The 17,215-nt window shown below is 42.9% G+C and overlaps 1 protein-coding gene across 7 annotated transcripts in view; it reads right to left on the bottom strand.

Moving 5' to 3' along the window:
* ATP11A (ATPase phospholipid transporting 11A) overlaps positions 1–16,993 on the bottom strand; it is a 143,186-nt gene extending 126,193 nt beyond the window's left edge. For all 7 annotated transcript variants that reach the window (XR_004958108.1, XM_036250107.1, XM_036250109.1 and 4 more), the window contains exon 1: positions 16,945–16,993. Coding sequence is in view for 6 of the 7 variants with exons in the window: in XM_036250107.1 (XP_036106000.1) it covers positions 16,945–16,983 (39 nt within the window). In the remaining variant the exon portion in view is untranslated. The remainder of the gene's footprint in view (positions 1–16,944) is intronic.
* Between the last annotated feature and the right edge of the window lie 222 nt (positions 16,994–17,215).

Below are 17,215 nucleotides of genomic sequence, written 5' to 3'. Positions count from 1 at the left end.
AGCAGCATAACAGTGCCCCCCCTCTGTCTCCGCAGCAAGTCCTTCTGACTGCCCTCTGTCCAGTCACTGCCCCCTGAAGCTCTGGCCTCCCTTCTCTGAGCTCCACCACTCACCATTGCTAATTACAAATCATCACCAGGTTTTAATCACTGTGCCTCACTGTGTATTAGCAGGTAGTATTCAAGTCTCCGTTTTGACCAAAAAGTTAGAAGAAAACGCGTGTAGGAATAACACTTATGAAATAACGAAGCTTCACTTCACAAATCATGTACAAATGTAGATGCTAACAGTTCACAGTGCTAATTGACATCTAGATTTTATATGTTTGGGGGCCATGTCCTCACCACTAATACATAATTCAGAATCTGTTTGAGATTGTGCCTTTCCAAAAGGGCCCACAAGCCTACCAGACATAACTTAAATGACAAGCCCCTGCACATCTGCAATGGAAAGCTCTGGAAAATCTTTGTAAAATGATCGTTGACTACTGATTTAAAGCTGGTCCGCCCCAATATACAGATGAAAATGCTGGACACTGAGCAAGCAGAATGAAGGCTGTCCACGTCCCTAGCATTTCCAGGTCTCCACACAACCTTAATTCCCAGCTCATGGGACCAGCACAATGCCCAGGGACCGGAGGGCACAGAAGAGGTGTGCTGTTGGAGGAGTGCATGAGCACAGTCTCCACTGGGCAGCTCTAGCCAAGAGCGATCCAAAGGCATCACTGTGGATCCAGGTGGGCCACGGTGACAGCAGCACTTGCCACAGCTATTGGGGGCAACTGATAACAGTGAATTTCTGCCTAGTCCCACCCCTTTCTCCTTCTCCTTAGGTATTTGATTCTAGTAAATATGCTGCATATTCTGTACTCTAAACTCCCTCTTAGGATCTGTTCTTAAAGTCTGATCAGAAGGCCATTAGGTTAAGATATGAACCAAACTGCTCCCTTCCTTGGCCCAGCCCATTAAAAAGTATAAATAGAATCTGATATACATGATTCCAAATTCTGGATACACACCCCCCCACCACCACCCCTGGAGGAGTTCACAACACAGGCAGAAGGTATGTCATTCACTGAGAAAATGACCAAAGGTACGTGAACTGTCTGTGGCAGGGTTGAGATAAGAGAAAAATCAGGGCTGTGTGCCAGCCCCACAGTTTTCACCTTTGCAGGCCACATTCCCAAGTGAAGAGCAGAAGGCTCTGCACGTGTAACACGATGTCTGCAAGACATAAAAATAAATATTTCTGGACTTGCAAGGGTAATAAATTGATAAAAAACCAATGTCAACTTATTTATTTATTTAACCCTCATCCGAGGATATTTTTCCATTTATCCTCAGATAGAGTTGGAGGGAGGGAGGGAGGGAAACATGGATGTGAGAGAGACACATCAATTGGTTGCCTCCCGCACAACCCCGATCAGGGCCAGGGACGAATTGCAACCCAGGTACATGCCCTTGGCTGGAACTGAACCTGCGACTCTGGTCCATGGGCCGACGCTGTAACCACTGAACTAAACCGGCTAGGGCTCAATCCATTTTTTTGATTAAATTTGTGAAGATGCTAAAGATAAGTCATTAATATTCTTTTCATTGCTAATTTTCATTTTTCTGTCAACTCCAAAGATTACCTGCTAAATATAGTACCTAGTCAATTGACTGTTACAAGTGTGGTTTTTCGCCCTGGCTGGTTTGGCTCAGAGGTTAGAGCATTGGCCTGTGGTCCAGAGAGACCCGGGTTCAGTTCCCCCTAAGGGCACATGCCGCGGTTGCAGTTTGTCCCCAGCCCTGGTTGGTCGTGCAGGTGGTAGCCACTCGCTGTGTCCCTTTTACGTCGATCTCTCTCTCTCTCTCTCTCTCTCTCTCTCTCTCTCTCTCTCTCTCTGTCTCTCCTCTCTTCCTCTCTCTCCTTCCCTCTCTATCTGACCAAAAAATCAAAAAATGTCCTCGGGTGAGGATAAAAAAAAACAAGTGTGGTTTTTCAATGACCCAAACTATTTAAGAGATATAATTATTCACTTTTACAATTAAGTTTCTCATTAATAAATTAAAAACTAGTAAAAGGGTCTTGTAGCTTTTGAAACAATGCAGTTCCCTAAAATGCAATTGCACAATTTATGAAATCAAAGAATTAATTCAGTCTGAGAACAAAAAAATCTATCCCTTTTACAATATAAATAACTAAATCACTTCTCATAAAACCAATAATTTACAGAAAAACATTCTCAAATGTAATTTTAAATTTAATTAATCTATGTGTTATTAATTTTTTAGGTAGTAAAACAATAAATGCTATAGATTAACTAAAAATGGAAAACTTATTCAAACCAAATAGTGAGTTAGCAGAATGGAGTTTCTGGAAGAAATTTCACATAAAATGCTTTAATTTCTCACAAATGCACTTAGGAAAAAGCCAATGTAACTTTATAACATCATAAACCAACTTATCATTATGACCCTATTATTGAATGTACTCCCAACTAAACATAATTTTTATGGTATTCTATCTCTTATTAAAGAATTACTTGCTGTAAAACAAATGTTAGGTTTTCTTCTCTGGAACAATAATCACAGCTTTTAGTGCTTTCAGACAAGCCTATATTAAGTAAAACATAAATCTCAAATGAATCCTCACATTCAAATTTATTTAACTTTTAATAAAATTTACCATCACCAATTATATAAAAGAAAAAAACCTTCCTACATGGGTACATCTTCCATTAAAACCTAATTAGTGCTTATGTTTCAATAAGTCTTTCATGACCCCATTAAGGTCTTTTTCATTGATTAAAAAAAAATGTTTCTAAAAGAGCAAGATATACAATATCAAATGTGGAATAAGGTACTTAAAATTGCCCATAAAGCAGTTGCTGTTTTGATATAATAAAAAAGTTCTGGAAATAGTGACAATGGTTGAACAATACTATGAATGTACTTAAAGCCGTTGCTTTAAAATGGTTAAAATAGTAAATTGTGTTATATGTATTTTATCACAATAAAAAATCTGCCAATAAACCAACTTATTATATATTCATTCAATAAATCAACAAACCTTTATATTGTTATAAATCATCCTAATTTATCTTACATAACATTATCATTTGATCATATAATTTTAAAACGTAATCAAAAAGCAATACATATAACATATTCCTTTTTTTTTTCATTTTATTGATTTTAGAGAGAGATAGAAACATCAATGAGAGAGAACATCGACTGGCTGCCTTCTCCATGCCCCACATTGGGGATCTGACTCACAACCTGGACATGTGCCCTGACTGGGAATTGAACCGGCGATGTCTTTGGTGCATGGGTCGTCGACACCCAACCACTGAGCCACACCGGCTAGGCAACATATTCCATATTTTATGCAATGAAACTTGAGGGGCGGCCATGTGCTCTTATTAAATAAGATGTAAGTCACCAGCCATCCCCCTAGCTCCCCATTCCCATAACCCAGTGGTTCTCAACCTTCCTAATGCCGCAACCCTTTAATACAGTTCCTCATGTTGTGGTGACTCCCAACCCTAAAATTATTTTTGTTGCTACTTCCTAACTGTAATTTTGCTACTGTTATGAATCGCCATCAGAAATACGTGTTTTCTGACGGTCTTAGGTAACCCCTGTAAAAGGGTCGTTCAACCCCCAAAGGGGTCACAACCCACAGGTTGAGAACCACTGCATAACCCCTTCCCCTCATGCCCTGTACCCTCCTGTATTAGGCTGCTCAGTGGGTCCAGTCTTCAAGTTTCCTCTGCCTGGAACCATCCATCACTTTGCCCCTGGTCCCCTTGGGACCCAGCTCCTATCACCTTCCCATGGAAGCCAGCCCTTACCTTCTCTACTACCCCAACACTTTTCCTGATCCTCTTCCCATCTCATGCATGCCATGTGCTTATTTATTTCTATCATCTATCCAAAATGCAGTCTCCAGGAGAGCCAGGATGTTTGTGCATCTTGCTCCCCACTGAATCCCCAGTGCATACAGTAGGTGCTCAATAAATGTTTGATGAACATGTTGAGCACCCAGTATGTACTAAGTGCATCAAATACTCTTCTTTACAAGAATCTTGATGGGTTTACCCCTACACATATTTTTTAATACCAAGAGGTTACATATTTGATTCCCATTTTACATCAGAGAAATGGTGAAATAAGTTAAGAAACATCAGGAATGAGGACTCTCACCACCAAGACAATCACTCCAGTTTTCTTTATATGCATGCTGCTTTCAGAGTTATATCAAAGTTGATTATTACAGGGGGAAAAAAATGCATGCATATACTTCATGGTTATCTAGTATTTTAATGGTTTATCTATTTTTATCTGAATCAAAACAACTACTTTCAAACACTTTCTAAAAAGGAAATGTAATTTAAATTACTCTACATAAGTGAGAATGTATCTCACTTTCAGGTATTTTATCTGAAAGTGACAAATAAACCTAGGACTAATTTACCATAAAATGGTATCTCCCACACTAATGATTAGTCCTGAATTTTATCACCATACTTGTGTTTTAGTGGACAACTGCTGAGACCATCTTGAAAAATTACACAAAAATCTAGATGGCATTCTAAAGGCAAAACTTCATTGTCCCTAATCCTCTGCTGAAAATAGGTTGGAGGAAATCCTCTTTTCTCTGAAGCAGGGAGATTATGTAATGCCCGGGAAGCAGCAGCCTCCTTCCCAGGCTGCCATGAGGTATGTCCAAAGAGAAAGGAGAAGCAGGCAAGCTGCCCCTGTGCTTGGAGCAGGTGTGAGTGAGAGAAGGCACCAACATGCCACTCTCAGACTTACGTTTCCCAAAATACAAATTTGAGAACTTCAGTAAGTGCATTCCTCAACTTCAGGATTTCATTTTACAGACCATTGAGAGAGGACCATGCTGTGAGGTGAAAGAACACCACTGGGTCCTGTGGCTTTAAATAGTGTCATGATTATTTATGGTTTCTATTTAAGGCTGGAACCACTCAGGCTTGCACTTGTAGGCAAAATGAGTGAAAAGTATCTAGAACTCTTCTAAAAATCATCAGAGGCCATATTCCTGATCAAAAGATGACAATACTTTAGGATTGTTTCAGATCTATGCTTAAAACAGCATAAGCAAATTACTTCATAAAAGATAATGAGGCTGTGATTATATTAAAAATAAAAAATAGAACAGAGGTAGACAACAGCTGGTTTGAAAACTTATAGACTGTCATGAAAACACATGAAGTTACAGAAGTTTGGGTAACAGAGTGTTAACATAGAATGTTTTGGTCCCACTACTACAGATAATCACAAAGATTACTAACATATCCCTATTATTTAACTAGTATTTCAAGTACAACTTCCAACTATCACTTACTAATTCTGCCAAAAGTAAAATGTCATCCTGTACAAACGCAGGTCAAGTCCCTAAAATGCAATTCCATTTACTAGAAGAACAGGATCATTACCTACCAGCCTCCTAGTGTAATAAGCAAATGTATCCAATCCAGTTATGTGGTGTATAGCGTGACATCTGCCTGGTCAACAGCCAGCTGCTATGGATTTGGATTACAATACAAAACCCCAAACAATATGCTAAACAGCCTTTTTAAATACCAACCACATTCTCCTACCAACCCCCTTCAGGGAGAAAAAAGAGATGCATCATCACCCTGGCCCCAGTTTGGCTCAGCAGTTGGGAGCGTCAGCCTGTAAACCAGAGAGTCCCGGGTTCGGTTCCTGCTAGGGGCACATACCAAAAAAAAAAAGAAATGCATCAAAAAGAAGAGAAAAAGATACAAATACATATAACCTCAGGTAGATCTGATCAATCTTAGAAGTTGTAGTCTATTATATTTAATAATGGTCCAATCACCTAAATTAAAAACAACCCTTTCCCACTAAACATTTATCTCACTTTACTTTTGTCTTTCCAGATTTTGTGAAACATTTATTTCTGTAATTATTTGATAAAAGAGTAAGCAAGTAATGTGCTTTTACAAACTTCCTCTTTGATATTCCCTACGTTTCAATACTTACAATCTAAATAGTGCCTACTTTAATAGTATACGCTATGGACTGAATTGTGATCCCTCAAATTTATTATGTTCAAGTCCTAATCTCCAATGTAACTGAATTTGGAGACAGAAATTTTAGGAGGTAATTAAGGTCAAATAAAGTTATAATAGTGGGGTCTTAATCTGATAGGACCCTAATCTCTCTCTCCCTCTCCCTCTCCTTCTGTGCACACATGCACCTCGAAGCAGATGATGGGGATGAACCCTAATTTCTCTGTACTTCACATCTTAAGTCTCCAAAGAACATTCATATTCTTGAATTCACTACTAGTCCATTAACTTCTGCCTCCACACCTCCTGAAAAGGCTACAGCAATGGTTCTCAACCTTCCTAATGCTGTGACCCTTTTACAGTTCATGTTGTACGTGAGCATATCTGCATGTGGGCAGACCCGCCTGGAGCCGGATACGGGAGCTGTGAAAGGGTCATTCGAACCCCAAAGGGGTCGCAACCCACAGGTTGAGAACCACTGGGCTACAGCGACATGCAGGTGGACTGCTCCCCTCATCAGTTTACCTAAATCTAATCTCATAAGGGGAAAAGGAGGTCCACCAGGGAATAAATTCACCAAGAAACTAAAGTAGAGAAATTTTAATAAAGTGATCATCCTAGTGAACGGTGAGTGAGAAAGGACACTCTTAATTAGTATTCTAGGACAACAACATAAACTGGGGCTGGATTGGGCAAACTGCGCACATGATCACCCTTAGCTGCAGATAAACCCTTTACATGCACACCCTAGAGGATAGGTCACGGGTTAGTCAGACAAAAGCTTCGCCCATATTTTCGCCCAAATTTCACCCAAAATTCACCCAAAATGCTTCACAGGATTTTGTGAAGATAAAAGGGGAGATTATGACTAAAACTCTTGGGAAGGACCCAGCACAGCAAATAACAATGAATGACAGTTCCCTTTTTCCTCTGAAAGGGTACCCTGCTTTAGGGAGGTACCTGGTAAGCACAGTAACCAGGGTCTCTTTCATAGCAGCCCTTTTCTTTACTCCCTTTTGGGGGGCATGAAGAGAGGGGGAAAAGTAGAATGAGGATGGAGAGGCCATATTTGCCAGGCTACACATTCTCCCACCTCTGCTGAACTCTTAATGTACTTGGCCTTTGGTCAAAAAGTCTTTTTCACAAGTAACAAACCTTCTCTTGAAATTCACTTGTCTTGTAAACCAGGAAAAATGATCTTATTTTCATTCCCTTTCTGAGCCAAAAACAATTACCTTTGTCACATGAGACACACAAGAAATCGACAGACCTTTCCTGAGTTATTTTTACAGCCCTTTACAATATACAAATTATTTTCATGTACATGAGTTCATTTCGTCCTCATGACCCAGAGAAGCAGAGACAACAAATGCCATTAGTGTCATTTTACAGTTGCCTCTGGGGTTAAGTGAATTGCCAGGAGCAGAGCTGGATTAGAGGCAGGGTTGCCATCCAAAAGGCTGCTGGCACCCCAACCAAGAAGATCACTGCTGGCATGAATCTCAAACAACACACTGGTTAACTTTGGCCTCTACCAATTACATAATTCATGAAACAGGTGTTGCCCACAACACAGAAGTAAAATGAATGGAGGTTAAAATACTTCTTGCCAGTGGCAGCCTATCTTTGTTAATTTTTTTTTTTACACGCAAAACAGACTGCAAATTTCTTAATGGTCCACCAACCCTGAGTGCAGCCAGCTAATGGAAATTTTGAGACCAAATAATGCATGGCATACTGCTGTCTCCCAGGAAAAAGTGACTTCTATTGTCTAGATTGTAAACCTTTTAATATGCCTCCTAAGAACTGCTCTTATTCTGAAACCCATAAAAAAATATTAAAACCACAGAAAAATGAGAAACATTTTGCCAACAAAAAATGAGGAGGGGTCGGAGGTGGCTACTTAAATACATTCAGAGTAAGAATTTGAAAATAGCCCTGGCCGGTTTGGCTCAGCGGTTAGAGCATCGGCCTGCAGTCCGGAGAGACCAGGGTTCAGTTCCCGCTAAGGGCACATACCTCGGTTGCAGTTTGTCCCCGGCCCTGGTTGGTTGTGCGGGTGGCAACCACTTGATGTGCCCCTTTCACATCGATGTTCCTCTCTCTCTCTCTCCTACTCTACCTGAACAAAAAAATGGAAAAATGTCCTCGGGTGAGGATGATTAAAAAAAAAAAAATTTGAAAATACATTCACCTAAATTAGCTCTATCCTTAGAGAATGACTAACTCAATTGAGTTATGCATGATAGAAAAACTGAATGGAAAGGCAGTTGCAAATAAGTAGAAGTATGTTACTAACAAATTCCTTATTGGGAACATAAAGAAGTGTATAATTTTTATTCATAGAAAATGAGTCTCTTCCCACTCCATTCAAAAAGGTGGGAAAACTATTTAAAGGATTGGTTTAAAGAGGCAACTAATGATTAACTTGCTCACAGTGTTCACCTGTTTGGGTCTGGTCTTCATCCAGGTTACAAAGGTAACAGTTGACAGAGGAAACCTAAAATCTTCTTTTGATTCTCAGTCTAATGTTTTGTTCTTTTTTTCCCTAGTCGGGCATATCAGCATGAGTAAGCCAAACTACCCTTCTGTAGATACTGCTAAAAAGGGTTTCCTTCCCAGAATATGTACTAGAGTGAACAGAAACCTCCCCTGCTCTTGGCCACCACGGCCTGCATATTCTAAAACAAAGCAAGCACAGCAAGGCATGGAAGCAGGTAAAGCACATTAAGCAACTTGCAAAACAATGTGAACAGTTTGTGTTAAGCTCAAGTGTCCACCCAAACCGGAAGAGCCTGTATGCCTTCTGGAGGTGGGGGTGGGTCACAAGCAGCTCAGGTGCAGTGACAGAGGAAGCCACAGGACAGTGCTGAACTCAGCGAATGGCTGCTCACTCCAGAAGCTGTGGTCACCGGGAAGCCACACAGTTCGACATTGCTACATCATACCATTTTTGAAAAAGTAGAGAAATTGATGTAAACTCATCCATATTTAAATGTTGACAAGAATTTCAAATAGTTTTGAAGCCACTGAGTAGGCCCAAGTCACCGTATCAGAGGGCCAGTTTCCTACCTGTGTTCTCAGACAAGGGTTCTTAGCCTTAACTAGGGCAGGCCCTCCTCTGAGAAGCCAACAAAAATTGGGAAACCCCTGCCCAGAAACCAAAGAGCACATATGCAAAAAGTTCTGCACAGTTTCAAGGGAGCTTGGGTCCAATCAGGGACCAGAGCGCTTGTTCTTGACCAGGCTCCAGGAGAGAGGCACTGTTGCTGGTCTCTCCTTTCCAGGCCCCATGGTCCAAGGAATGAGTGCAAGAAAAGAAGAAAAAAATCCTAGGGTCCTCATTATGAGAGGATCAGCCCACAAGCCACAGAGCGAGCACTGTGTCAGGACACAGGCACATACAGCACATAGAAGCTACCAACTGAGTTAGATTGGTCCATTGGAGGTGCAGGGACCATAAGCTAAGACCTTAGGGACTTAATTTCCTCCAATTTACTGTTTATTAAGTGAGAGGGTTGAGCCAGAGGCCTTCCCAGTTCATTTCCACAAGTATATGAAATATACCAAGGAAAGAGAATCCAAAAGTTTAAAGTGACAGTAATATCATTTTAAAAAACTGTCAATGGCCCGGCTGGTGTGGCTCAGTGGTTGAGCTTCAACCCACGCACCAAGAGGTCACTGGTTTGATTCCCAGTCAGGGCACATGCCCAGGTTGTGGGCCCAATCCCCAGTGAAGGGTATGTAGGAGGTGGCCAATCAATGTTCTCTCTCATCGATGTCGCTCTCTCTCTCTCTCTCTCTCTCTTCCTTCCTAGAAAATAATAATAATAATAAACTATCAATGATCACTCAAGTCCTTGGAAGTACCTTAAAGTTTACTTCAGAAGCCACCCAAGGGCAATTTCTTCAATGTTCTTGTTAACAATAATGATAAGAAGCTTAATCACTCATTTAGCAGATGTTGGTGGACTGCCAACCACACCCTGCAACAGGATTGTTCTGGGCACTATGGGGAGAACCTGAGATACAGAAAGCAATGTGGGATCCATGAACAAAGAGAAGGTATGTGGGGTCTCCTCCTAGGCAGAGGTGTTGATGGAGAAGGGACAGGGGTATCCCCTGACAAGGGACACTGGCAATCAAAAAGGCCACAGGGCTGCTGACGCCACTCCATGGCCTTTCTCTCTGCCTGGGACACACGTCACATCTCACAGACTCCACGTGGCAAATCGCTCACCCCTTCAAGCCACTGCTCAGTAGAGCCTGCAAATCCCAATTTACAGTCTCCCATTCCATTCTAGTGTTTCTAGCACCTATCAATTTCCAGCATACCCTAACACTTATTTATGTGATTTGTTTCCTGCCTGCCATGGCCCAATCTGAAGGTAAGTGCCACAGGGACAAGGATTTGGCTGGCCTCTTCCTGTCTGGCTTACAGATTTACCAATAACCACTCACTAAATGTATGCTGGGAGTATTTAAGTACGCTGAGTGTTTCTGAGGTCCAGCATGAGGGCAGACAAGTGACCACTGGAGGAAGTCATCTGGGAGGTGATAGAGAGGGAGGTGATGAGAATGCCCACCTGGAGTGAGATAAAGATGTGTCAGACACGTTGAAGAAATTTAGCTGTCTGGGTCAAATATATGGTGATGGAGGAAATTTAACTTTGGGTGGTAAACACACAATGCAATATACAGATGATTTATTATATAGAAGTATACACTTGAAACCTATATAATTGTATTAACTCAATAAATTTAATTTAAAATTTAAAAAAATACTACATAAATGTTGTAAACTTTTTAACCAACTTTTTAAAACAAAAGAAAATTTAGCTGTGAAGAAAACAGAGAAGTGTGGGTGACATCAGGATTTTTTTTTTTAACAAGGGTGATTGAAGGCATTATTTTATATGTTACAGGGACTAGATAGCATCACCCTAAAGAATACATTGATGATTCAAGAAAAAGAGAGATCAGAGGCTGTGGGGGGACCCAGAACGCAGCTACCGGCCTTTATCAGAAGGAGGGCCTTGCCCCACATGGAGGGAGGCAAGAGAGTAAAAAGGGAAGAGCTGGTCAGGTGAGGGGGAAAGGGGGCATCTAATGACTGCTGTTCTCTGTGAAGAAAAAGGCAAGGTCACCCACTGTCCACAAGAAGAAGGGGTATAAGAGGTCTGAGAAAGCAGATGAGAATTGCAGAGTTGCTGAGCAGCATTAAATCCACATTTCAAACAAGATATTCCTTGACTGAGCACCTACCTATGCAAACACTGGCCCCCACTCAATTCTCCAAGCTACCCCCTCAGGGAAGCCCATTAAGCACCTCCATTTCAAGATGAAAACAAGCATGAAGATATCAGCCAGTCTGCCCAAGTTGGTTTCAAATCAGAAGCTGCGGCAGGGTCTGAACCAGAGTCTGGTAGGCTCTGATGTTGAACTTTGACCTCCACAATCTATTTTGTTTTTCTCAGATACCAGCAACCAAGTGAAAACAAAAACAATACCTATTCAATCTTGATGAATTTCTAATGCTGTAGAAATTGTTTTTCACTGCAAATAAATAGCATCGTTGCCTACATTTAACTTGGTTTAAAAAAGCATTTATAAGTCTGGGACTTGGGGATCTAACCATCTTTTATTAACCCTGTTTATACTGAAACAGTCCTAGCACATCTGTAAACAGAGGACTTCCTGTGTAATAAAGCAGCTAGGTATGTTCATCAGTGGATTCAATGTAGTTTTAATCAATTGTGAGTTGAGGACAGTTCTCATTCCTAGAAATTTAACTGACTGTAATAAAACCCTAATATAAATTCCTTTTCTCACCCTGGCCGGTTTGGCTCAGCAGTTGGAGCGTCGGCCTGCGGTCCGGAGAGACCCGGGTTTGGTTCCCGCTAAGGGCACGTGCCTTGGTTGCAGTTTGTCCCCGGCCCTGGTTGGGTCGTGAGGATGTGTCCCTTTCGCGTGGATGTTTCTCTCTCTCCCTTCCTCTCTCTCCCTCCCACTCTATCTGAACAAGAAATGGAAAAATGTCCTCGGGTGAGGATAAAAAAATAAATAAATAAATAAATAAATTCCTTTCTCCTGTGTTATTAAATTTATCCTCTGGCCCTGGCCGGTTTGGCTCAGCGGTTAGAGCATCAGACCTCAGACTGAAGGGTTGAGGGTTCAATTCCTAGTCAAAGGCACATACCTGGGTTACAGGTTCAATCCCCCCCCCCAGTCACGGTCGTTCAGGAGGCAAACAATCTCTCACATGGATGTTTCTCTCTCTCCCTCCCTCCCTTCCACTCTAAAAAAACCAATGGAGGTGGGAGCTGGGAAGAGAGGGTCAATGCAGGGGGGCATCTATAATACTTTCAACAATAAAAAAAAAAAAAAAATCAATGGAAAAAGAGCTTCAGGTGAATATAAAAATAATAATAATAAATAAATTTACCCTCTGGCATGAAATAAAAGCATCTCAAGATGACTTGTTTCTAATAAGCAGACATTAGAAAGGGTTCAAAAGAAAAATGGAAAGAATTTAACTTAACAGCTATAATATCAAGGTTAAATTATACATCTAGGCAGATGCCTTAAAATGTCCACTTAAAACACACGAGCCCTGAAAACAGGTACTGGGCTTGGTAAACTCGTGTGTAAACACTTTACAGGCCCTACCGAAGCCTTGCTTTTTACTGCCAGAGCCAGACTAAATATTAGACTTTGATAATATGCCTAAGGGTCGGTCACCTATTTCAAACACCTGAAGTCCTGGTGGTTAAAGTGGCTCAACTTAGTGGTCCTGTGGTACATACACTCCAGGAGCTGAATAACAGGAAGGCCCCCGTTTCCTAATCTGAAGCTGCATTAGGAAAGATAACTCCAAAATTACGCAGCTTTTTAAGTTTTTAAAACAAAGGGGTGTAACTGAGTCAAATAAGTCTGCCTTTTAGAATAGGAAACCTCACAGGTGAACACTGATGTTCATGTCACACACCGACACCGTTTGATGATAAAAAGTAAACAAAAGCAGCCCTGGCCGGTTTGGCTCAGCGGTTAGAGCGTCGGCCTGCAGTCCTGAGAGACCCGGGTTCGGTTCCCGCTAAGGGCGCGTACCTTGATTGCAGTTTGTCCCCGGCCCTGGTCTGTTGTGAGGGTGGCAACCACTCAATGTGTTCCTTTCACATCGATGTTTCTCTCTCTCTCTCTGTTCCTCTCTCTCCCTCCCACTCTACCTGAACAAAAAATGGAAAAATGTCCTCGGGTGAGGATAAAAAAAAAAAAAAAAAAGTAAACAAAAGCAGACCCATGTACCTGTATAAAAATGGTAGAAGGTTTAAAGCACTCTAACATAGCCATGCTTAAAGTTCTCCAGGGACCAATAATGTTTATTTTTTTCCCTTATATAGGAAATCCTAAAGTAACAACCTGTTTCAAAAACAAATATCTACTGTCAGCAAGAAAAACCACCAGATTTTTCATAAGTTTGCTATATTAATATGTAAGAAATATCCTAGAAAGCAAAAATTATAGCATAGAAACAAACAGAAACTTTGACAAGCAGCAAAATAAAACTAGTAAGCAGTAACTTGGCTGAAGTATTGAAAACAAATTACAGAGACATAACAAAAGTAAGCTCTTGACCTACAAGAAACTTAAAGTCCAAATCTAAAGAAGCATGGACGAGAGGAAAGAAAGGAAGTGTCCCACCAATGAGGCTGTCCTGGCATAGAATGCTCATTCATAAATAAATTTTATGGCCAAACACGGCCTGTAGTATTCTAACACACCCTGTTTTAAAGTTTGCCAAATTTCATCTGAGCTCAATAGCAGGGGGCCCACTTTACCTCTCCACTGCAACCCCAAGATCCTGCTGACAGATGAACAGAACTGCTGCTCTCTCCTTGCCAACCTACCCAGGGACAAAATTATGTTAATAACTAGTAGTGATAAATTCACTGAGCACTTCTGCAGAGCCAGGCACCATTCTTAGCTCCTGACCTGTATTAACTCATTCAATCCTCAAAATAACCCTATAAAATGGGTACTACTATTATTCTCAGATAAGAAAACTGAGGCAGAGAAAATGTAGCAACCTGCCCAAGATCACACTGTAACTGCATGCAGAATCTACAGCTAACCCATGAAGACTGGTTTCTCTCAGAATTTAAACTACTGAATGTAAGTTTCCCACATCACATCTCCAAAAAGGAGATAACACTGGTTCTTTATCCAGTTGGTTAAAAAGTTCTTTAAAGCCCTGGCCGGTTTGGCTCAGCGGTTAGAGAGTCGACCTGCGGATCAGAGAGTCCCGAGTTCGGTTCCAGCTAAGGGCACGTACCTCAGTAGCAGTTTGTCCCTGGCTCCGGTTGATGTTGTGTGGGTGGCAATCACTCAATGTGTCTCTCGCCTCGATGTTTCTCTCTCTCTCTCCCCCTCCCACTCTATCTGAAGATAAAGGCAAAAAAAATGTCCTCGAGTGAGGATTAAAAAAAAAAAAAACAATTTTCTTTGAAAAAACAGATCAAACTACTACATTAAGCACTTGCCATTTATAAATACAAAATATCTCTAAATTTCTTATATCCATCCAGACATTCAAACAACCAGTAATACATGCTTTGCAGTGTGTGTGTGTGTGTGTGTGTGTGTGTGTGTGTGTATAACCCATCTTCCGGAACAGAATTCTCTCATTCATTTGCCTATTCTATCTCTCTGGAATTAACTCAGAATAAAATACCTACAGCAATGTTTGCTAAGGACTTCTTTATCATTTGGCAACCCTCACGCATCAGAAGAAGCTGAGAAGTTTTCTTTATCCTAGAAATTCTATGTGATCACTACAGGGAACAGGATTTAACCACAACTACAGGGAATATGCATACTCAATCCCAGACTATTTTCTCCCCTCTGACAAAAGGAAATATAATGTGGCCCTACATGTTGAAAGATAACCAAATTATAAGAAAACAGATCATGACTGTTTCTGGAAAAGGTCAAATTAGTTTAACAGCATAAAAATGAATGATTCTGTTTGTGAATATGGTGAAGTAGCCAAATGATCAGACTGAACAAAAAGATGTGGAGAAAAGTATAAATAGTAATAGTATCCCATAACTTGCGGTCCAGGGACATTACCAACAATACATACGCTGGGAAAGTCCATTAAAAAAATATTTACCACTTGGACTTGAGAGAAAATTTTTTTCATAAATCTAGTAACATAGCAAAGAGAACTTTAAAATGTAAATTACACTGACATTTATATAGACTGATATAACATAAAACAGCTGACGGCCTGGAGGAAGTAAGGGAGCAAAAGACAGCATTAAAACTAGACATATGTCTGCCCCAGTCCCAGGGTGAAGGAGTCAGGAACCGGTGGGAAGGTCAGACCCACCAGGCCGTGCACCTGGGCCAGGACGCAGAAGAGAAAGATGGCCCATCAATCCTTCACCTCTCATGGAGACAAAACTTACTTTATGTCTCACAATCCAACCCTTCTTTTTACTGCAAAATGTTAGAGTTGGAAGAGAACTGAAATTAACTCAAAAAAATACTTGAGCATGTTTTAAAGAAACGCTAGTCCAATTCTCCCTTTTTCCATCTTCCCTTGGAGGAAACCAAGGCAGTTGGAAAATAACTTGTGTAGGGACCCAAACCTCCTGGGCAATACAGCTGAGAAAAGGATGTCCCTGCCCAATAAAGCATTTCTCTTATAAATCTGGTTACCTACCGTCACTATTATTGGTTTTTCAAAAACTTAGGACTGCAAAAAAAGAAAACAAAACAAAGGTGTCACCTGATGTTTACCACGCACATTACAATATGGACTTGGGGGAATAACATGCGTCTTGCCTCTGCTCGGCTTCTCCTCGCCCCTTACCAGAATGAGAGAGACGTTCTCTCCCCGGAAACGGGTAACTCAGATGACCTTCTTAGGGGAGAACTGGGAGGGGTGCACACATGTTCCCCAGACTACTGAGTCTTCTGATAGCGGACAGACTCAGGAGAACAAGCACTGATTTGGGGCTTCCCCTTGGATGAAAAGAAACACTTCCATCTTCTGCCAAGGTCTCCTTCTCAAAGAAAGCTCAGAAATGTGAAAGGCTGCCTACAGTTATTCCTATACGGGCGAGGGGGCGACAGTCCCTTGGTGAAGACGGGCTCCTCGAACCTGTGACTAACGCGGGGCACAGCCGTCGACCGCCAGGAACAATGAGCCTTTTGTTCCAGACAGTGGCAAGGAAACAACACCCTCCGGACAGTTTTCTTTCTCCACTGCACACACACCCCCTTTTTACACCCAGTGCCCGCGGTCACTGCCGCGTAGTTTCCCCTCGGTCAGAAGTACGGCCAAGCTGACTTCCCCTCCGAGCCGCTCCCACCGGCGGGGGATTCTAGAGAACTTCAGAGCCCGGGGCTGCTGGTCCGATTGGTTACTTGCAAGGAAAAAAGACTCCAAACTTCCCTTCAGTCCCCCAGCGGTGTGACAAACAAGCAATACCTCCGCCTTTTCCTGTCGAAGCGTAACACTGCCAACCTCCCACCCCGGGCAGAGGTGCCGGCCGGAACATCCCCCCGCCCCGGGCCGAGCGGAGCCCACGGGGGATCTCTGCGGAGGGGGCTCCTCCCGGCGCGGACTCCGGGAGCGGCGCCGCTGTGGACCGGAGCAGATGGGGGCCGGCCGTGTGGGCGCGCTGGACCCGTCGGAAGCCCAAGTGCAAACTCCGTGATCCTCCCTGCGTCCAGCTCGTCCCCCGGGAGACGGCCAGCATCGGGAGGCTGCCCAAGCCCTCAGGGACCCCGGGCTGGCGTCCCAGTAGAATCAGGGGCGGGGGCGGCGGTAGCCGGCCCCCGGGGCCCGTCCCCGCCTGGGTCCTAGTCCTCCCGCGGGCAGCACTCACGTATCTCTGCACGAGCGTCCGCACGAGGCTGCAGTCCATGGCTCCTCTGGCCGCGCCCGCCCGCGCTCAGCGCCCCGGCGCCCGGCTCAGCGCGCCCATGGGCCGGGGCCCGAGTGTGGCCGCGCGCCCCCGCCCCGGTCACTGCCAGGACGCGCCGGGCGGTGCGGGGGGCGGCCGCGGCCCCTCAGTGTTCATGCCCCGCCCGGCCGCTGGCCGGCGCGGTGGCGGCTGCCCGGCGGTGGCGGTGGCGGCTGCCCGGCGGTGGCGGCTG

This window comes from Molossus molossus, unplaced genomic scaffold (assembly GCF_014108415.1).
Source record: "Molossus molossus isolate mMolMol1 unplaced genomic scaffold, mMolMol1.p scaffold_m16_p_9, whole genome shotgun sequence".
Taxonomy (NCBI): domain Eukaryota; kingdom Metazoa; phylum Chordata; class Mammalia; order Chiroptera; family Molossidae; genus Molossus; species Molossus molossus.
This window is presented reverse-complemented; position numbering and strand designations above follow the sequence as displayed.